At 42.6% G+C, this 22937-nt stretch overlaps 1 protein-coding gene and 1 long non-coding RNA gene across 10 annotated transcripts in view; both read right to left on the reverse strand.

Annotated features, from left to right (window-relative positions):
* LOC133056460 (BICD family-like cargo adapter 1) overlaps window positions 1-12498 on the reverse strand; it is a 77633-nt gene extending 65135 nt beyond the window's left edge. For both annotated transcript variants that reach the window (XM_061141780.1, XM_061141779.1), the window contains exons 1-2: window positions 12050-12498; window positions 6161-6376 (exon numbers count right to left, since the gene is read on the reverse strand). In XM_061141780.1, the coding sequence (XP_060997763.1) occupies window positions 6161-6376; window positions 12050-12487 (654 nt within the window). In that variant the 5' untranslated portion in view covers window positions 12488-12498. The remainder of the gene's footprint in view (window positions 1-6160; window positions 6377-12049) is intronic.
* A 4241-nt stretch (window positions 12499-16739) lies between these two features.
* Window positions 16740-22937, reverse strand: part of LOC133056470 (uncharacterized) — a 91243-nt gene continuing 85045 nt past the window's right edge. For 4 of the 8 annotated variants that reach the window (XR_009692821.1, XR_009692824.1, XR_009692822.1 and 1 more), the window contains 2 exons: window positions 21397-22697; window positions 16741-18916 (listed from right to left, as the gene is read on the reverse strand). This is a non-coding gene — a long non-coding RNA (uncharacterized LOC133056470). Of the gene's footprint in view, window positions 18917-21396; window positions 22698-22937 lie in introns of all 8 variants that reach the window. The other 4 variants (XR_009692825.1, XR_009692820.1, XR_009692826.1 and 1 more) reach the window with 3 other exon arrangements.

A 22937-nucleotide genomic window follows, 5' to 3' on the forward strand; every position in this document is an offset into this window, starting at 1 on the left:
GTGTGGGGGACAAACAAGAAGAGGGGGGTCATAGAGGGTAGAAGTCAGGGCTAGACGGAATGAGAACTCATCTGCATACAGCTTCAGTCACTCCGAATAAATTCCTGGGGACAATCAACAGAAGGCGCTACAAAACAGAGCCTCAGGCACTGAGAGTGCCCAGATGGCTGTGGGAAATTTAATGCAATATTTCACCTCAATACAACAGAATTCTCACTGTTCTACTTATATGAAACCAACGTGGATATTTAAAGGGTAGCTCAAACTTTGTCCAACAGTAATTATTCGATTTTATATTCCAACCTTTCCTCTAGCCTTTGGTCTCTCAAGTTAATGATGCCACCATTCCCTAGGGAGCCCAAGACGAAAACCCAGGAGTCATTTTTTATTATTCTTTTCTTAACTCCCTTTCTCACATCCATCCATTCCATTCAAAACTCTTGGTTGGTTCTATCTTCAGAACATACACCCCATCTAACCCTTCTCATCACCTCTATAACCAAAGCGACCATCAACTCTCCACTGGAGAGTGGCTTCTTCCCTGACCTCTAGGCTTCCACTGCTAGCCCCTATAATCCATTCTCCCACAGTAGTGAGAATAAAATTTTAAAAGTTATCGATCAGGTCTTGATGCTGCTCTGCCAAAAGCAGATCACTGGCTTCGCAGCACATTGAATAAAAACCCCAAATCTGTATCATGGCAGGAAAGGGCCTACATCATCTGGTCACTGACTACTCCCCTTTGACCTCTTCCTAAGCCACGGTCACATCAGGCTGCTTTCCACTCATTCCTAGGCTGGAAAAGGTGTGGAGAAAAAGGAACCTTCGACACCACTAGTGGGAATGTAAACTGGTACAGCGGCTATGGAAAACATTGTGGAAGTTCCTTAAAACTAGAATTACCAACCCCACTCCTGGACATATATCCGGACAAAACTGTGTATTTCAAAAAGATAATGCACCTCTGTGTTCACAGCAGCCTTATTCACAATAGCCAAGACAGGGAAGCAGCTTAAATGTCCATCAACAGGTGAATGGATAAAGATGTGGTACAGCCCAGAAATAAACCCAGGTACCTACAGCCAATTAATCTTCGACAAACAAGGCAAGAATATACAATGGAAAAAAACAGTCTCTTCAGCAAGCGATGTTGGGAAAGCTGGCCACTTGCCAGTAAATCACTGAAGTTACAACATATCCTCTCAACATACACAAAAATAAAGACCTAAACATAAGACATGACACCATAAAACTCCTACAAGAGATCATAGGCAAAACATTCTCTCACATAAATTGTACCAATGTTTTCTTAGGTCAGTCTCCCAAGGCAACAGAAATAAAAACAAATTTGCACAGCAATGGAAACAAACCACAAACAAAATGAAAAGACAGCCTACAAAATGGGGGAAAATATTTGGAAATGATGTGACCAATAGGGGCTTAATTTCCAAAATATGCAAATAGCTTATACAACTCAACGACAAAAAAAAACAACAACCCAACTGAAAAATGGAGAGCAGACATAAATAGACATTTCTACAAAGAAGAAACAAAAGCTTCCCAGGTGGCTCAATGGTAAAGTACCCACCTGCAATGCAGGAGACACAGGTTCAATCTCTGGATTGGGAAGATCACCTAGAGAAGGAATGGCAACCCACTCCAGTATTTTTGCCTGGGAAATCCTATGACAGAGGAGCCTGGTGGGCTACAGTCCATGAGAGGGTCACAAAGAGTCAGACATGACTTAGTGACTGAACAACAACAAAGGTATCCTCAGGATATATGCAGCAATGTCAATACTAGGTGCTACAGGATAAACCTAACTCAACTCCCAGGAGGGTCAATTTTACACAAATATTTTTGAAAAGAGATTTGACTTCTAGACAAAACAGTTTTACATGCTGATAAGTGCTGGGGACACTTCAGATTCTTCCATCCTCTCAAATTAGAGAATCAACATTGGACTAGATGCAGAAATCTCATCTTCATGATGAGGATATGATGGTTACCATTTATGGAGCACTCACTGTATGCTAGACATCATAGTTAGAGTTTACATACATTAACTCATTCAGTCCTCATAACAACATCAGATAATAGTAATAATACTATTGTTTCCATTATACAGAGGACGAAACTAAGATTTTAAAGAGTGGAAAAAGTTTCCTGTACTCACCCAGCTAGTAAATAGCATAGCTGGTGTCTGGTCTCAGGGCTGTCTGGGCTCCAAAGCCTGTGACCTTGATTGCTACCTCAGAAATTTGAAACTGAGGCAAAGGAACCCTCATCACTCTTGAACTGGAAGAGCCTTAAATAAGTCACATATCTTTTGGTCCCTCCAGTTTTTCTCAGCTATAAAATTAGGACACTTCCCATCCCTTCCATCATCATAACATGGATCCGAAAGCTTAAGAGATATATATCATAGCATTCTATTTACAGAGCTGAAAAAAATCTTGGTCATACAAATACCTGAATATGAATGTTTATGGCAGCCTTATTTATAAGAGCCAAAAAGTGGAAACAACCCAATGTCCATTTATTAATGAATCAATAAACAAAATGTGTTGCATCCATGCAATGGAATATTCTTCAGCCATAAAAATGAGGTTTTGATATATGCTACAATGTGGGTATACCTTGAAAACATTATACTAAGGGAAAGAAGTCAGCCACAGAAGGTCACATATGTATGATTCTATTTACAAGAAATGTCTAGAATAGACAAACCCATCGAGATAAAAAGTAGATTAGTGGTTTTCAGGTGTCAGGGTGTGGGATGGGGGTTAGGAGGAACAAGGAATGACTGCTAATCGGCACAAGCTTCCTTTTTTGAGAGGTGTGAGATGTTCTATAATTAGATAGTGGTGATGGTGAAACTGTACACTGTTAAAAAGCAAATATGGTATATGAATCCTATCTCAACAAACAAACATTAAAAAAAAAACCAAAAAACATGGCAGCCATAGCAGCAAAGGAAATACATTTAAAAATACTTTGGACAAAAAAAAATACTTTGGAGAAATAAATCATCTATACTTCAATTAAAAAAATACTCTGGACAAAAGCATCACGGAAATATCAACACATTTTAGATATCATACATTTCATGCTTATAAAAACACATTATTTACTCTGTAAGAAAAGCACGGCCTTCTACTACTTTTTCTGGTTGTTAACTTGTCCTAAGAGAATCTTAATTCACTTCAAAGTACTCCACTCCTCTAGTTCCTGAATACTCAGTTAATAAAATGATAATAAAATGCAATCTAAACTGGCTGCTGATGGAAACCCAAGGGGCTTGGCCTGCTTAAAGAGAGAAAGGAAAAAAGCCACAAAACTCACCAAGGGCCTACATTCAAGGCCAGAGAAGATAACAAGAATCTAGATCTAGTGGAAATGTTATCCTCCCATATTCTTCTGGGAACCACTTATCAGAATTGTCTACAGAAAAATTAGGCAGAGGACCTCAACTATAAAAGTACTACCTTAGTAAAATAACCATCAACACTGAAACAAATTCTTAACTTCATATTCTGCTTAACATAAACACATTATCTCATTTCGACTTCAACAGTACTCGCATTAGGTACGACTTTTTACCCCCATTTCAAAGATAAGGAGAGGGAGTCATAAACAAGGTCACCCAGTAAAGAAGCAGAGTCAAGATTCAACGTGCATCTGAATTCTAAGTTCAGGGCTCTCCCTATGTCATGTTAAAACTTGCTTTCTCCCACCACCGGATCAAAAAGCAGAGTTGAGGCGGCTTCTGCTCATGTCACTTTGTAACATGAACTCAGCTCCCAAGAAATAATTTCCTCTTAAAATGTTCTGGTTTGTTGTATCCCTTTCTTATGTCTCCATAAGAAAAATTAATTCAGAATAAGTATTAAATGTTTTTGAACAAATAAATCAATCTGGCCAGGCCGACCTGGTCAATCTTTAATGAGAGGACTTCCCTGGTTGTCCAGGGGTCCCGGCCAATGCAGGGAACACCAGTTCAATTCCTGGTCCAAGAACTAAGATCACACATGCTGCAGAGCAACCAAGTCCTCACGCCATAAGGACTACAGTCTGCACGTCCTAGAGCCCATGCTCCGCAACAAGAGAAGCCACCACAATGAGAAGCCCGAGCACTGCAACTAGAGTAGCCCCTGCTCGCCGCAACCAGAGGAAGCCCATGCAGCAACGAAGACCCAGCACAGCCATGAATCAATAATTTAAAAAGAATTTTTCATGAATGATGGATGAAGGCTCAAAAACCTATAAAATCTTAAAAGGATAGAGATTCCCTTCCCAGTTGCTGAAAAAGGTTTTAGAACTGACTCTGAAAGGCTCCTGAGCTGGCCCTGTAATGACTTCCTGAAGAACTGTCCGGCCCTTCCTTTCCAGCCAATCAAATGGTGATCTGATTCCCTAGCGAGAAACGTGCAGGCAGCTCCACCACCACCTGAATTCTCACCTTCACATACATCCTGAGAGCTCCAGTGACTAGCTCTTTCCCAAGTTTTTGGCATCTCCCTCCTTGGGTCTCCCCCTGCCCCTCTACCCGCCGGCACCCTTGGTTCCACCTCTCCTCCTTCCTCTCCCTTTCTCTGCCGGTAGCATGTACTCTGTACTTCCTGGTGAGGCACGAGGTTTGGACCAGTCTCAGGGTCCCCATGCCCCTGAAGGAGGGCACAGCAACCTTCCAGTATTGCTCCCACAATACTCCAGTGTTCTTGCCTGGAGAATCCCCATGGACAGAGGAGCCTGGCGGGCTCACGGGGTTTCGAAGAGTCGGACACGACTGAGCGACTAAGCACAGCACAATGTGCCCATGAGAAGCAACTAAGACACAACCTAGTGAAATAACTCCACACGCTGCTCTAGCTGAGCCTTTCCCAGAGACCTAAGCACCAAACACTAACCATTTGGACAAGGGCATGGATAAAGACAGATTTCTCCTGAGAACATCTGTGCTTAGGGATGCGATCAGAGTAGTTCTTTTTTCCTCTAATACGAGTAACAACTCGTTTTATTTTCAATACTTAAGAAGGCACGAGGTATAAAAGTAAATCCAGCTCTTAATTTTCAAAAGTAAGTGGCTTTAGAGACCCAGGGCATTAACAACATTGCTGCATTTGTTAAAAGGTGTGCTCGTATTTAAGTTAGATTTCCACCTACTCAGCTCTCATACTCCTTCTTTGCATTGATTTTACAATCTTGACTTTGGTTACTTAATACTTCTATGACACCACACTATAAAGGTACAAATAAAGAACTTCTATTTAATGTGGAAATAAAGAGAACACATTTTATATATACAGCTACACATACCTCCTTTCATATTTAAATAATAAGAAATGTGCATTCACAATGAAAATCATTTGCTCTAGAAATTTTCCGTAAGCTTTCAGTTTAAAGATGGCACCATTTGGACTTCCCTGGTGGTCCAGTGGTTAAGAATCCACCTGCCAATTCAGAGTACATGGGTTCAATCCCTGGTCCAGAAGATCACACATGCCATGGAGCAACTAAGCCCGAATGTCATGACTACTGAGCCCATGGGTCGCAACTACTGAAGCCTGCGCACCTAGAGCCCACGCTCCACAAGAGAAACCTGCACACTGCAGCCAGAGAGTAGCCCCTGCTCGCTGAAACTAGAGAAAGTCCAAGCACAGCAACTAAGACCCAGGGAAGCCAAAAATAAATTAATTAATTTAAAAAAAAGAAAAGAAAAATGGCAAATTTATTTTTTTTTAAAAAAGATGGCACCATTTAATAGCTGAACTAAATGCATTAACATAATTTTACCAGTGACAGGCTTTCTCTAGGTAAAAGAATCACAGACTTGTAGCACTATAAGGAACATCAAATCATTAAGCAAACTCTTAGATTTTAAAAATGAGAAGACTCCCAAGTTAAATGATTGCCAAAAGCTCACAGTTGGCCAGTGACAAGCAAGGGTCTTTGCTCCTGACGCCTAGTTCACCACAGCTGAAATTCTTAGAGGTGAAAAACACTTCATTTACTGGTATCAATACCAAAGGCAACAAAAACGAGAACTACTCTTACCATATATATGTTGACATCAAACAGAAGCTCTGTTTTAACTTTTAGTGTTTTATATCATAAATTCTTTTTTTCTAATATCATGAGTTCTTAACTGATGACTCACCCTGCTGAGTTGGTCCAATAACCTTTGGTTCTGTTCTGATAACTCCTGGACGGCCCGTGTTTTCTCTCGATCTGCTTCCCGTAGATGAACCTGCTGCCTCTCCAACTCATCCTGAAGCTGCTTCACATCACTCTCCAGCTCAGACACACGCCCTTCCCATTCGCCTTCTCGGTTCTCAAATCGTCTTCTTAGTTCGTGTTTCTCTTGTTCTAAGTGCTGGGTGAAAATGAAGAGGCTTTTTAAACTGTCAAAAATTACAGAGTCGTTCATTTTTTTTCTTTTTTCATACACTTCTAACTTTTCTTTTTCCTAGTCAGTCAGCACAACAAAACACTCTGCCCCATAGGACAAGTTGCCCATTTCACAGCTGCAAAAATATCCCTTTCTGCCAGAGTAAGGAAGGCTAACTTCACAAAGAGAACTCCATTCCTACTGAAATACTTAATGTTATTATGTTTATTCCTGTCCTTGGGCATGGGGGGTTCTAGACTTAGGAACTCACCTGAAATTTAGTTAAGTCATCTATTAATCGGTGAAATATACATTTAAGCAACTTAAAACAAGCCCTTGAGAAACCTTCTTTTGCTGTCATCTGTTATGCTTGGCATAATACCAGGCACTTAGAATTTTCAGAGCAGAAAGGACTTCAGAAATCCTCCAGATCAACTACCTCTTCTTAAAATGAAGCAACAGAAGAGATTCTGCAACCAGCTTCAGGTCTGTTCTAGCAAATGGGAGAGCTGGGATTGGGGTCTCCCTCACTTGACTGTTTAATGTTCTAAATCACAACTCAATAAACATTTGCTGCTATATAAAGCACTGCATTTCAAAATCATTAAGGCAAGTTCAGGCCTACATTTATTAAATTATAGCCTATGATCCTTGCATATTTATTTCTGATTCATTCATTCTTGAGTACCTGTTATAGGTTAGCCATTGAAATAATGTTGAGCAAAAGAGACTTGGTCTTTCCCTTTATGGAGTTTCCACTCTAGTGAGAGGTTGATAAAAGTATTATGTTGTACAGTGTGACAAATGGTATACAGGAAAAGTACAGATGGTTTGAAGAAGCAACAACAGAAAAGAATTCTTTTTGGATTGAAGGAAATAAGAACATCTTTTTGTTTCTGTAAGATAAATACGAATGCCTCTTCTCAGAGTCAAGTATGTTTTCCTACTTAAAAAGCATAGGATGAGGACTTCACTGGTGGTCCAGTGGTTAAGAATCCACCTTGCAATACAGGCGGATGTGGGTTCAATCCCTGGTCCAGGAACTAAGATCCCACATGCCTCAGAGTGGAGCAACTAAGCCTCCGTGACACCCTGACTAACCTGTCCCACAACTAAGAGCCCACATGCCACAACTAGAGAGTCCACAACACAACACAACACAGGACCCCACCTGCTGCAACTCAGGCCCGATGCAGCCAAATAAACAAACAGATTTAAAAAATAAACAACAACAAAAAAGCATACCAAGTACAAAAAAAAAACCAAGTAAATACCTCAGAGTATAAGAGATGCATATGAGAAGTAAAGCAATGGTCCTCAGCTTTTGCTGTCAGAAAATCTCTGGTATAATTGTTCAAAATATATCCACCTAAACACTGATTCCAGACTGTGATTCAGTAAAGAATGGGATGAGGCCTAGGAAGGCATCTGTTTGTCTACCCATTCATCTATTTAGGTTCTATTGGAAATTCTGATGCACTAAAGGCTGACTATCAAGCACTGAGATTGTTTTAACAAGCTAAGATGGGCATTTGCATCTTTTCCTTCAACGTACTCAGACATCTTTTCACCTTGTGAATCTACACTCTTATTCTATCCAAGTTCTCACCTTTCGTATGTTTTTTAGGATGCCTCTTTTGGAAAGCCTTAAGGGGCAGTGTATAGTTATACAAGAAAATCAGTCTCATTATTTCACATCTGAGATGTGCCTAAAAAAAGATTTTTCTCTCAAGGGAGGGACTTGTACTTCTCAGCATGAAAATTTTCTGTTCTGTGCTTCCCTCATTTTGCTAAACTTCCAAAAATGAGGATGTTTTAGTCACTATACAAACTTCAGAAAGATGAGATGCAGAAGTAAATGGTAATTACAATTCTAAAATTGTGATACTTGGATTTATTGAGTTTTTCAAAAATGGAAAAGACTGAGCAGAAGGCAACAGCAAGAACTCAGTAATCACAGTTATTACTGAGAGGCCAGATAAATTAGGCTTGTGTTCTAAAAGAACAGAGAGACTTAAAAATATTCAGCAAACAGCTGTTAGTGAACAGCCCAACTAAGCGACTAAAACAATCTAATCCACGTGCAGGGAGTGAGGCAGGGTTGAGGACAAGTGGTGCTGATCAATCTATTCTGTCCTTACATTTCTTCCTAATTCAGGTTTCCCAACACTCTGGGGAAAAAAATCAAGACTTTCCTTTAATGAACATACAGAACTTAGCCTTCTGTCTATTCTGAGAAAAGAAAGGTTTCTCCTAGAATTACATTTCCAGTGAAGTGCTAAATTAACCAGTAAACTCTAGGAAGAATATCAGAAAGTGTAGCAGTCAGGCTCTGTCCATGCTATTCCCTGCTTCTTGGGGTTAAATTGTACTTTAAAAGGTAATATCTACCCCTGAAACTAATATAATGCTGTCTGTCAATTATACCTCAATAAGAAAAAAGCTAATGTCAAAACTGTCAAGGTCATCAAAAATAAGAGAAGTCAAAGAAACTGATACAGACAAAAAGAGACTAAGAAGATACAGAAACTAAATGTAAGGGTATCATGAAACAGAACAAGACATTTGGAAAAGGCTAAAAAAATCTACATGCTCAGTCATGTCTGACTCTTTGCGACCCCATGGACTATACAGTTCATGGAATTCTCTCGGCCAGAATACTGGAGTGGGTAGCCTTTCCCTTCTCCAGGGGATCTTCCCAACCCAGGGATCGAACCCAGGTCTCCCACATGGCAGGCAGATTCTTTACCAGCTGAGCCACAAGAGAAGCCCAAAGAAATCTAATTAAACTAAATGAAAAAGTTAAAGTGTTAGTCGCTCAGTCGTTTTGGACTCTTTGCAAGCCCAGGGACTGTACCTGCCAGGCTCCTGTGTCCATGGAAATCTCCAGGCAAGAATACTGGGCTGGATAGCCATTCCCTTCTCCAGGGGATCTTCCCGACCCAGGGATGGAACCCAGGTTTCCTGCATTGGTGGCAGAGTCTTCACCACCTGAGCCACCAAAATAGCCTCATAGCTACTAATAATGTATTAGCATTGGTTTACTAATTATGGCAAGTACTGGGGCAGGGCATATGGAAACTCTGCCCTATCTTTCCAGTTTTTCTGTAAATCTAAAACCATTCTAAAAACAGTTTATTTAAAACTCTGAAGAAGTGAGTATCATTAGCTCACCTAAAATTGGTTGTTACAGAAATGGACTTCTGCCATGAACCAAAAAAGCATATTATTCTCCTAAGTCCAGGATATGGTTCTTGAACAATACAAAGAAAAAAAATACTATTTAAGTGGATCAAGCACCGAATGCAAAGAAGGACTCCTGCATTTGCTTACCTAAATCTACTACCCAATTATGTAATCATTTTCACCTTACTTTTTTTTAACAAAAAAGTTTAACAAGAACATTTCTTTTTTTGGGGGGTGGTGCCCATATTGAACAGTATGTGGAACTTCCCCAACCAGGGATCAAATCCGGACCCCTGCATTGGCAGACAGATTCTTAACCACTGGGCCACCAGGGAAGTCCCACCATACTTGTTTTGCCTCTTAAAAAAATAAAAAAAAGTAGTGCTAGAACCATTAGAATTGGCCTAGGGAAGAGGGAAGAAAATGTAACCTAGGGAAGAGACTACCTCTGCATTAAGAGAGAATTCACTCTCACCTGGAATGGGGGAAAAGAGAGAATCCTGAACTTTAAAAACTTATTTTTAAAAAAATAAATAACGATTAAATCTCTGAAGAAAAAAGTGTATAAATTTAAGTTAGTGCCTTAGATCATAGCATACATAACATAAAATTTATCACCTTATCCATTTTTAAGTGTACTGTTAGTTCAGTAGCCCCAAGTCCATTCATACTGTTGTGCAACCAACATCCAGAAATTAAAAATAAACCTTTAACACTTGAGTTCATATGCTGACCTGAGAGGAGTGAAGATTTTTAAAAATATGTTAGTAAGAGTTTTAAACTATTTTAATGTTGTCTATCAACTCAATAGCAAAAAGTAAAATGTAATTTATTCTTCTACAATATGACCTTTCTTGTTATAGAATTTGAAAATCTTTTTCCTTTGGTAAAGACATGTATAAAGGTTCCAAGTGGAACCCAGGATGTGCTTAACTACATATTCAGGATTACCCTTGAAAACTATCACTCATGAAACCAACTGATATGATGTTCCTTTCAAGATAGCTGTCTCTTTAATCAAGTCTTTCACTGAAGGGATTTCAAATCACAAGCATACATGTCTGCAGTAGTACTTCTATTTAGAGTCTGTAATCTAATCTCTTTTTCAAAAAAAGACACCCTTTTAGTCTGAGACATCTACTTCAAGTGGAAATCAAACAATTCAATTCACTGGGTTGCTTTTTGGCAATCTATATATAGGTTTCACAAACCACTTTTCAGAGAGGTATCTCAGGAGTTCATCGACTGGCAGACCTAGTTAACAGGCCAACTTAACTACAGGGCACTCACTGGTTTCCTTTTTTTCCTCTCTTATTTATTTTTGATATGTCGCTGGACTACAGACATACTTACTAGAGAAAAGTTTCTGAATCTACACTCTGACCATTTGACCAGTAGCAGTGATATGGAACCAGACAACGGTCAATTTCAAACTTTATTCAGGGCTGTACTATTCTCTTGTAACAAAAATAAAAAGAACTCACTGCCACCAAACTGGGAGACAATATTAAATGCATAGACAGAAAAAGATAAGCTCAACGCCACTGCCACAGATGCACCTCCCCATCTTCACTTAAGAAAAAAGACTCTAAAAATTTTTTTAGAAGTGGTGGCCACTTGTATCAGTTTCAAGGCCCTTTTTTCTAGTTAAGGGCAAGAAAACAGAAGCAAAAGACTTTGGTCCAGAGAATTGGCAGAAATCTTACAGATATTTTAAGGATTATTTATAACAATGGTTAAAGTTATATGGTTCTCACAAGTTGCGTTTGGCCATCTAACTGCATGTGTGAGACCCAGAACAGAAACAAAAGTACTGTTTAAATATACTGAAGTCCAAATCAAATCACAACCAACTGTCACATGTTGAGCCCAGGCTCACCTGATTTCTGCAGTGGAACCATATTTCCCAATCCGTGAGTATTTGAAGGCTATATAAAGCTCCTTTAGGGGCACTTGTTTCCCACCATTCTGAGCTGAGGGGAAGTTAAGACAAGGGCATGTGGAAGCCCTTAAAGCCAAAGCTAAAAAGCTTTAAGCTAACACCCTGATTAGCGATTAACTACCTCTCTGAAAACCTGGGGCATATTTTAAATGCTTCCCGACTCTGTAATTCCTCTGTGTGCAGACATCACCTCAGTGCTGTATAAATTAGTCACACTGTAACCTCTATTTTAGATGCTGTGTACAGTACATATGTAGAACGGCCCACAGCGTTTGGGGCCGTGCATGGACCCATTTGCTGTGAGAAGGGTAGGAAAGCCAGGTGTGTTCAAAGAATACCCTCGTCTGATAACCCCAAACCCTCCATGCTACCCACCTCCCAGGTGGTTTTCTGTTAAGACAGGATAAGCAAGGAAGGAGCGGGGTGAGGTGGGTGAGTGCCTGGCTCCCGAAGCTACCCAGGGCCGGCGGGCGGGTACCTGGGCTCCCCCCACCCCCGCTTCCCACCTATCCCAGGAGGGACGTCCTCACCTCCAGCTTATCTGTTAGTTCCTTGTGCATCTGTTCGTACTGCCGGCTCATGTCCTGATTTCTCTCGAGCAATGCCTTGCCCAGTCGGGCCGCCAAGACCAGATCTTTCTCCTTCTGCCGGATCACCGACAGCAGCTCGGGATCCTGGGCGGGCGGCGGCTGCAGTCCGGCCGCCTCGGCTGGAGGCCCGGGCTCGGCCTGAGGATGCTCCCCGGGCTCGGACGGCCGTTCCCCAGCCGCCAGCAGCGCCAGCTCCTCCTCTAACGCCAGTTCCAACTCCCCGGGGCCCCCGGGGAAGGAGATGAGGGCAGCGGCGGAGGCGGCGGCTGGATTCCCGACTGCGTCCGCGGCCACGGCGGGCAGCTCCATGCAGCAGGCGCTGTCCGGCTCGGCGGGTGCTGAAGCGCGGCCGGCCAAGCCCAGGCAGAAGGCGGACATGGCCCGCGCGCGCCGAGCCCGCAGCGGTGCGGCCCGGCCGGCGCGCGCCAGGCTGCAGGGGGGAGGGGCCCCGCCGCGCCGCCCCGCGCCCCGCGCCTCGCCTCACGCCGCGGCACGCGCCCCTCGGGTCTCCGCGAGCCCTGGGCGCGGCGCGCGCCGGCCCGCCCCTCCCCCGCGCCGGCGGCACGCGCCCCCTCCCCCCGCCCCCGGGCTCAGCTGCTCGGCGCGCGCCGGGAAGGAGGAGGAGCGGGGGGTGGCAGAGGGAAGGCTGAGGGAGGGAAGACAGCAGGGACGCGAAGCGGGAGGGGAGGTTGCGGGGAGGAAAGCCGCCGCCGGGTTTTCAGCCACCCTGTTGCTGCTGCTCCCGCTGCCGCCGCCGGCCGGGCAGCGCCTCACGGGGCGGGCTGCGCTCCGCTGTCGCTGCGACGCTCGCTGCTGCTGCCGGCGGCCGCTCTCTGCAGCCGCGCTCCATGTCCTTCGGCTCGGCGGTAGCACCAGCAGCAGCAGCGGCGGCGACGGCGGCTGCTGCAGGCGCCGAGGCGGCGGCTCCACATCGCGCGCCGCGCGGCCGGGCGAGCACCTTCCTGCCTGCCTCAGCTCCCTCCCGTTCCACCGGGCCAGCCGCGCCGCGCCCCGCCCCGGGCTTCCGGCCGCGCCCCCTCTCCCCGCCCCTTGCCGGCGCCTGACGCGCACGGGCACCTGTTCGCCGCGCCCGCGCGCGATTCGCCGGTTCGTGGGTCTCCTCAGCGGCGCCCAGGTGGCGCCGGCAGCCTTAACCCCTGCGCTGCCTCACGCCCGGGGGAGGCTGCATGCGCAGCCCGCGGAGACGGCCGGCTCATCCCTAACGGTCCGGGCGGCTCCTCGGCGTGGCCACGCCCCCGGCCTCGCGTCCACCTCGCGGTGTGGCTCCGCCCCCGGCACGCTCACCTCGGGGTGTGGCCTCGTGCGCACCTCCGAGCACGGCCCCGCCCCCAGCCTCGTTCGCACCTAGAGGCCGGGCCCCGCCCTCGACCTCTCTCGGAATTCTGGACTGGGGAGCTTCTCTGGGTGCGATGGGTCTCAGTCTTAGGTGGTAGGTCTCCAAAGGGGACTGAGGACGTTTCTCCAAGACGGGTGGCCAAGCCCGACGGAGACTTGCAGCCACGGACTGTGGGTCTGAGCCCCCGCGAGAGCTAAGCAGTCAGGAGAGGGAGCCCTAGAAAGCAGTAGAAGGGACGAGTTCAGAAAGCCAGCATCTCAGTGATCATGACTCAGGGATATAAGGAACTAGAAGCCTCAGAGATCAGCAGCCCCGAAAGAAAGGGGTGCTGTTGAGAAATAACGGGGGAAGAAAGCTCACAAATGGGCATGTGAAGCAAAGACCCTCCCTAATAACTTCTGTTTATTAGCCACTTGGTGTGTGCCATGTCTTGTGCTTTATACACATTATCTTCGATAATCCTCACAAGAATCTTAAAAGTCAGCACTGTCACTCTTCTCATTTTACAGAGAAGGAAACAGGCCCTGAGAGATACAGAATCAGATCTAGGCAGGCTGACTCCAGGGTTCACGTATATACCATTATTCTTTACTTTCCTCACATACAAGTCTTGAGGAAGATAAGTAGTAATTTGTGACCAAGATGGCCTTGGTCAGTATCCACAGTTCTATCAGGAAAGCTTCCTGCAATGATCAAATCAAGGACTGAAGAGCCTAATGGGTGATTCCAGTCAGTTCTTGCTTTGACCTCATTGGTGATGCTCTGTCTCCTGTTTTCAGAAACAACCCCATCTGAGGCTAGAATTTGTCCTTGTTCTTTCCCCTTTCTTATGGACAACAATCCACTTTTGAGTTAGATCACCGTTTGATCCTTTTCATCACAGTGAGATGGAATATTTCAGGACACCAATTGGCTGAAATGAGTCAAATGGTTCCTCATGGCTTTTTCTCCTCATTCAAGTCAAAGCCTAAACAAAAGTCAGGTACATACATCACTTTCTACCTTCCAACTGAAGGTGTGAATCCTGAAGGTCCTGAGATTCGGGGATGACTCTGTTCTCTAGTTGATTGAGAAGGAGACGAACAATAGAGGGGTTCACACATCTTAGAACCCAGTTTTGAAAGTTGACGGTGGTATCATTCCAACAATGCATTGTTCTAGCACTTTTTATTATGCCCCCTTGAGCAGAAATCATGGGTCCATGGTGAGACCCAACTGCAAATCCCTTTTGTCTTTTTTGATCAGGAAAGAAGCTACTCCTGTAAATAGATTAGGGACACATATATCAAAAGCGAACAAAATCCTAATCAAAAGGGGTTTCAGCTATTTATTTTTCCTTGAAGCAGATTTGCAGCCTCTCTCTCCCCAGAGGTCTTTGTCTTGCCTTCCTTAAGCTCAGTGGTGCTACTCTATTAGACTTGCCTGTTACTGTGAGAATGAACTTTTACAATGCTAACTCTCATTTCTGAAGAACCTTCCTCACAATGTTCCCCTGCCTAACCTGACTAGGAAGCAATCATTTTCTACTACAACTTTGACCCTAAAGTACTATCTTCCTGGGAATAGTCAAAGGAGATCAGCCCAAGTTTGGAGAACTATTTAGAATAGTGGTTCTTACCCTTTTCGTTCTCAGAACCTCTTTACACTCTTAAAAATCATTGAAGATCTCAAAAATCTTTAGTTTATATTGGCTTAGATATTGATATTTACTGTATTAAAATTAAAACTGAAAAATTTTAATTCTGATTTTAAATACTTATAATAAACCTATTAAATGTTAACATAATATAGTTAATAAAAGATATATATTCCCAAGTTTATTTTTTTAAGCTTTTTATTTTGTATTGGGGTATAGCCAATTAACAAACAATGTTGTGATAGTTTCAGGTGAAGAGCAAAGGGACTTAGCCATTCATATATGTGTATCCATTCTCACCCAAACTTCCCTCCCATCAAGGCAATTCCCAAATTTAAAAAATGAGCAAGAGGAATGGCATTATTTTTCATTTTTATAAAATCTCTTTAATGTTTGACTAACAGTAGAAAATGGATTTTTATATCTGCCTCTCCATTCAATGTAGTGATGTTTGTTTTAGCCGAAATATATGAAGAATTGCTCTTGGTTACTAAGCCTTGCATTTTATCATTTTTATATTCCTTTATAATATATTTGCATCACTGTTGCTTTTGGTACCTGGATATTCTGGTGAACTTAGGTAAGACCCATCTTAACCTGCCATGGATGGATTTTCACATTAAAGTGCTGCCACATCCCTAAGAGCAAAGCATGAAATAGTCTTTCTTAGGAATCCTGATATTTCCAAATGTGATAACACTCATTAAATTTCCTCAAGTTATTTATTTTTATTAGCCTCCTGATCTGCAAAAACTGGAAAGTGTAGAAGACAAAACATTCCAGAAAATTTGTTTTTGAAAAGTCAAGTGTGGAAGAAATATGAGGAACTGGCAAAACATGTGATAAAGCAGTTCTACACTTGGTATTTTCATTCAGCAATTATAAGTGCGTATGCATTTTTTTAAAGTTTTATATTTTATTTATGAACTAGTAGTGGGAACATAAAATTCTCAAAAATTCCTAAAATGTTACCCAAAAGCTTTTTATATTTTTTGGAGATGAATTGACTCAACATTTTGCAAAATGTGGTATGTGTACCTCTAGGGATTCTCAATTTGATTTTTAAGGGAAAAACATTTAGTGGCTGATGCTCAGCAGCATCAGTCTTTAGCATCAGTCTTTAGGTGTGATGCCCAGCCTGGTGTAGGAGGGAGCTTTCTCTGCTACCTGTCACTGTGCCCCAGCTCACCTTGCTGGGACCTCCTACCCAGCCTGTCTCATTGCTAGGTTCTTATCTTGGCAGCCCCCTCACATTGTTTCCCTTCACCCTCCCAGGGTCCTCTCTGGGGCCTCAACCCCACCTCACACTCCCTTTCCCCCTTTTCCCTCAGCTTGTTATTAAAAAGATTTCATAAACATACAGCACTTAAAATGGCACCTGGCACATGGTAGGCACAGTGTGGGTGCTTGATAGATAAATAAATGCATAAAATAACTGAGCACAGAGAATTCCCTGGTAGTCCACTGGTTAGGACTCCATGCTTCCACTGCAGGGAGTGTTGGTTCAGACCCCTATTTGGGGAATTAAAATCCTGCATGTTGTGTGGTGAGGCGAAAAAAAAAGTCTGTGTGCTTTTACATATATATATATATATATATATATATATATATATATTTACTTACGTGGCTGTGCCAAGTCTTTGTGGCATGAGGGATCTTTTAGTAATGGCATGTGGAATCCAGTTCCCAGACTAGGGACTGAACCCTGGGTCCCTGCTCTGGGAGTGAGGAGTCTTAGCCACTGGACCACCAGGGAAGTCCCTGTATGCTTTTTATTATCACTATGAGATGGTGCTTCTAAACAATGTCAGTGGCAACATACTCTCACCTCCCTCCTTGGCATCCCACTGACAGTATTTGACAAAATTGATCAAGGAACACTTCATGACGTTGGCCCTTAAAGGACATAGGGGACTCCATGGGCAAAGATGAAAGGCAAGTAGAGAGAACCGTTTCTCCAAAGACACAGGAGGCAGGAAGTTGTGTTGGAGAAGAACCAAGGAGGAAGAATGAAGTTGTAAAGGTAAAGACAGGCCGGCATTGACTTGCAGAAGAAGGAAAGATGCCATTTACTGAGAGCCTACTATGGGAGGCCAAAGGGTTAGCTTATGTCATCTTGCTTAAATTTTACAATCACCTTTCCAGATGGGTATTATCATCTCCATTTTATAGATGTGGAAACAGGTTCTGAGAAGGTCAGGATCTTGCCCTGCAACTAGTAAAGGGCAGAGTTGGTATGTGAGCAGAGTTCAGATTGCTTATAAAACCTGTGGTCTTTCCACCTATGTAGCCTTGAATGCTAACCCCAAGACAACAGAGGACTATTGGTGATTTTAAAATTGTGAAGTGACCTGAATAAAGCTGTAGCTCAGGAAGACCCACCTGGCGCTGGTGTTAAGGACGAGCTCGTGGTGGGAGCTGGGAACCAGCGAGAACAGTTAAGATGCAGCTGGAAGAGTCTACATGAAAGGGATGAAAGAAATAGGGAAATACAGAAAAGAAGTCAGAGAGGTTATAAAGAAAGAACTGCTAGGGGGGCTTCCCTGGTGGTTCAGTGGTAAAGAATCCACCTGCCAATGCAGGCGACACGGGTTCGATCCCTGATGAGGAAAAGACCCCACTTGCTGCAGAGCAACTAAGCCCATGTGCCACTACTATTGAGCCTGGGCCCTAGAGCCCATGCTCCGTAACAAGAGAAGCCACCACAATGAGAAGCCTGCGCACTGCAGCTAGAGAGTAACCCATGGTTGCCACAACTAGAAAAAAGCCCACACAGCAGCAGAAACCCAGCACAGTCAAAAATAAATAAAGTCTAAAAAATAATAACAAAAAAGAACTGCTAGGATTTGGATACTGGTTGGAGATTAGGGAGTGCAAGTGTGGAAAAAGGAGGGTGCAGAAATGCCTCTGAGGTTACTGACTGGGGCAACAGAATGATGGTGCTATTGCCAGAAACCAGAAAGCCAGAAAAAAGAGAATTCCACAATCAGGCCCTGGGATTTGGCTGTGGCCGAGGACGTCTGGCCTGTACAGGGAAATAAGACAAGCATGTAATCAGCATAAACACAGCAGTTGTAAGAGTGAGTTGTGGAGATGTTGGTCAGGAATTGTATCAGTGGGCTTGAAAATGAAGAGATTCCTCAACTGAAAGAAACCTTCTTAAAGAAAGCTACACTGGATGGAAGAGAAGGGCTAGAGTACTTGACAGGAGGAAAAGGCTTGTTCCCAGTGGTTGGAAAAGGATTAGTCAAGGCCAGGCGACAGGAAACAGCTGATCATGGCTCCATGCCTGTGGGAATGGAAGCGCCTCTCATTTACTGGACCCCTATGGCCACAGGTGGAGAGACCCTCTTCCCCATCTTCCCCAATTCCCATCTGGAAGCAAAGAGCACTGGACTTCTCTTCTCGACTGCCCACTCCACCCATCCAGCCCCAATCTAGTAAAGGAAAGGATTAGGGAAAGAAGCAGGCCTCCTGATGGGTTTAGAAAATAATTGCACAGGAGAAAGCTGTATGCAGGTTTCATTATACATTTGCATTTAGAAAAACCAAGAATTTGCAAAGGCTTATATTCAAGAAGGCATATAAAATCACCCAATTAAAAGAAAAGAAGATGGCAAAGACTCAAAAACTGGTTACAGAATTTAAGTTAATTGAAGAAAAGCCAAGTAGTACGTCAAAGGTATAAATCTGCATTTCCCTGGGGTCTCAATTGAGCGATTTGGCTTTTTTTTAGTAAGTGGGTCAGAAAACTGCTAATCCTATAACGATTTTCTTCAGCGGCATTCAGCTGGTACATATGTTTCTTGCAGATCTTTAAAAAAAAAAAAAAAACAAGTATGTTAAGATTGCTAAAGTTGTTAACCCAATATAAATTTCCTTATTTATCCACCATGAATGATGTATTTATTTTCTTGATTGAAAGTCGGTCCTTTTAATTGGCAGGTAGGGACAGTGTTGTTTGTGGTTTTACTTTGAAGTGTTTTGTGTTGCACAACTATACCATATTGCTAATATAGGAGATTATATCATAGTCTCAAACAGAATGACAGGCAACAAGACAAACCACTGCACTACATGAAGACAGATAGAGAAGCTGATACACTGTTTTTGTGGAGACAGCGCTGGTTTAAAAACACAAGTCATGAGTCAGCATGAAAGAGCTTTTTTTTTTTTTCCAGTTCTGATAAAATTCACATAACATAAAAATTACCATTGTGACCACGTTTAATTGTATAGTTCAAAAGCATTTAATACATCATAGTGCTGGGCAACCATCGCTACCGTCCAACCATAGAACTCTTTTCATATTGCAAAACTGAAACTCTGTACCCATCAAAAACTAACTCCCCATTCCCTTCGCTCCTCAGCCTCTTGGGAACTGCCAGGGCACCTTCTGTCTCTATGAATTTGACAATTCTAGGTAACTCATACAAGTGGAGTCAGACAGGGTATGTCCCTTTCGTGAGCTCCTTCTTTCACTTTAGCGTAACGTCCTCGAGGTTCATCCATGTGATAGCAAAGACCAAATAACATTCCATCATTTGTATATGCCACATTTTGTTTACCCCTTCCTTCATTAGTTGACAGATGGGTTGCTTCCACCTTTGGGCTATTGTGAATAATTCTGCTATGGACATGAGTGTACAAACATCTCTTCAAGTTCCTGCTTTCATTTCTTTAGAGCATCATCCAGAAGTGGAATTGCCAGATCATATGGTAATCCTATTTTTAATTTTTTGAGGAACTGTCATACTGTTTTCCACATTGATGGGAGAGCTATATTTAAGTCATCTGTCATTGAGATGTACTTATTCATTCTTTCACTCTCCTTTCAACAAATATTACTGAGGACTTGCCTCATATAATGATTGAGCCAGGCTCTGTGAAGTTTATAAATAAGACTTATCTGGTGGTATAAAAGAGATCTATGATATAAATATGGGGCTTTCCAGGTGGCTCAGTGGTAAAGAATCTGCCTGCCAAGCAGGAAACACAATTTCGATCCCTGGGTCTGGAAGATCCCCTGGTAAAGGAGATGGCAACCCACTCCTGTATTCTTGCCTGGGAAATCCCATGGACAGAGAAGCCTGGCAAGCTACAGTCCATGAGGCCACAAAGAGACGGACACACAACTTAAGAGACTGAACAACAACAATATAAAATAAATATACCAAATGCACCGAAATAGAGAGATACAGTGACTTCTAGGCCAGAGAAAGCCTTGAATTCAGGGCTTCAACACAAGTTCAAAAAACATCCATCAGAAGAGAATTTGGTCTGTTTGAAAGCATAGAGAAAAAAGCATCACTGAAATAAATATGGAGAGTCCCATTCAAATATGGTTCAGCAATGGACTTAAGAGTATTATTGAGTCATTGGCAAGACAGGCAGAGTGCGTCTCAAAAACCAAACCAAGGAATGCTCTTTTAGCTCATGCATCTAATTCTCTTTGTTTTAGTTATATGCTCTTTAAACTGTGATCTGATTGTAATCTGCTTTTTGTGCCTATATAGGGAGAGTGCTTTTAGGTATGTGAACCTCAGCATCGTGGTCTTTGAGAGCTTACATTTCTCATTGTAAGTCAATAATTTGGCATCCTGGCTTTCAACATTAGACTTAATAATCTGAATTAACGTGAGTCCAATTCTAAAATACAAACCTACTCTTGCTGTGCTGGCAAAGGTCAGATTTCTGAGCCTTTTAGACAATAGACCAGGGACAGGTCATAGATGCCTCTGAACCCTGGTTTTCCTACTTGAAAATGAAGTTTTAAAATGATGTTTATCCAATAGGCCAAGACACAGAAACAACCTAAATGTCCATCAACAGATGAATGGATAAAGAAGATGTGGTACGTATATACAGTGGAGTATTAGTCAGCCATAAAAAGGAAATAATGCCATTTGCAACAATATAGATGGATCTAGAGGTTATCATACTAAGTGAAGTCAGTCAGACAGAGAAAGATACTATATGATATCATTTATATGTGGAATCTAAAATATAACACAAATTAACCTATCTATAAAATAGAAACAGACTCTCAGACATAGAGAACAGACCTACGGAGTTGCCCATGGGGAGAGGCAGTGGAAGAGGGATGGATTGGGAGTTTGGGATTAGCAGATGCAAGCCACTATATATGAAATGGATAAACAGCAAGGTCCTACTGCATAGCACAGGGAATTCTATTCAATATCCCATGGTAAACTGAATCACTTTGCTGTACTGCAGAAATTAACATAATACTGTAAATCAACTATACTTCAATTAAAAAAAAATAGTGCTTACATTGTAGAGTTGTTGATCAAATGTTGATCTTGTTATCGACGGGAAATTCTCCAAGGCGTGACTACTGCACAAGTTTTCTCAGTAGACAAAGTCTGACCTCATGGAGCACATTTGTTTCTTTTCGGTTGGAATCTGCACAACTCGTATTCTCAAAGCACAAACCAACTTGTGAGGGGTTTATTTGAATTATCTATTCTTACCTCTTCCTTTGGTGCCCCTCCCTCTGTTTCCACGCACCCCACACTCCCAGGATTTTGTGCTCTGGCAAGACAAAGCCAGCACCCCGACAGGCAGTACCCCACGCTCTGGCCGTCACATAACCCAACTTGCATGTTCATAAGGACTGGTCACTACAGCCAATATAAGAACTTGATTGATGCCGGTGAAGTCACAACTGATAATGACAATGTTTTAACATCCAAAGGAATGCTCTCAAATTGTAGAATTTAATTGACTGAATTTGGCCAATAGGGAAAAAAGAAAACTTTCGGTCATATGAGGCCTGTTTGGTGCCTCTCTCTCAAGTCTACAATTTTCTCCACTGTCCTTTTAAAGAATCCTGGGCCATTACAGCAAGAAAACTTTTGCTCTTGTGTGAATTCAAGGGGTTTTATGAGATTTATAGGACTTTGGGTGAGACTAGGGAAATTCTTGCACTAAATTAGGGGTTTTCAGGTGTGAGTGAGCTGCTGAATAGTAAGTATAAGGTAGTTTGGGACAGGTACAGAAGAATAACATGAAATGGAGCTGGTCTGAGCCTAGGACATTGTTTCTTTTGGAGCAAACTAGGCTTGGTCCAGGGGACCTCGAGCAAAGAGATGGACTAGCCACCATTCACTTTGCTACTTTCTAATCATGAGTCAGCATTCGATGCTAAAACTAGTGGATGGTTCACAGAATCACAAAATATGGTTAAACAATTGGTAAATAGGACTTATTAAGAAAATGTGAGTGAAGAGAAGTATTTAACCAGAGATAGGTAATGAGACAGATAATATTAATAACATACCCTGTGTTATTTTACTGAAGGTTGGTTGTTTTCAGTCAAGGTTCTCCAGGAAAACAGAACCAATAATGTATATATATATAGAGAGAGAGAGAGACAGAGAGAGAGAGAGAGAGAAACATTATAGCAATTGGCTTACATGATTATGGAGGTTGAGAAATCCCACAATCTGTCTATGCCTTCTGGAGAAGCAGGAAAGCTGGTGGTGCAATTGAGTCCAAGGTCAAAAGCTCAAGAAAGGGGGTGGGGGGTGGGATGGGGCTGCTAGTGTAAGTCTCATTTCAAATCTGAAGACCTGAGAAACAGAAGCAAAAATGTTCAATGGCAGAAGATGAAAGTCCCAACTTAGAAGCAAAACAAAACAAACAAATAGAGCCTTGCTCCGCCTTTTTATTCTGTTCAGGCTCTCAATGAATTAGAGAGGGCTAAATTTTGAGGCTGATTGTTCTTTGCAGAGGGCATTCTTGGGAGTGTCCAGCATAATTATCTGGTATTATTTCAAATGATGATTAAAAGTGAGGCTTTTGTGGTAGGG

Source organism: Dama dama, chromosome 5, assembly GCF_033118175.1.
Source record: "Dama dama isolate Ldn47 chromosome 5, ASM3311817v1, whole genome shotgun sequence".
NCBI classification, from domain to species: domain Eukaryota; kingdom Metazoa; phylum Chordata; class Mammalia; order Artiodactyla; family Cervidae; genus Dama; species Dama dama.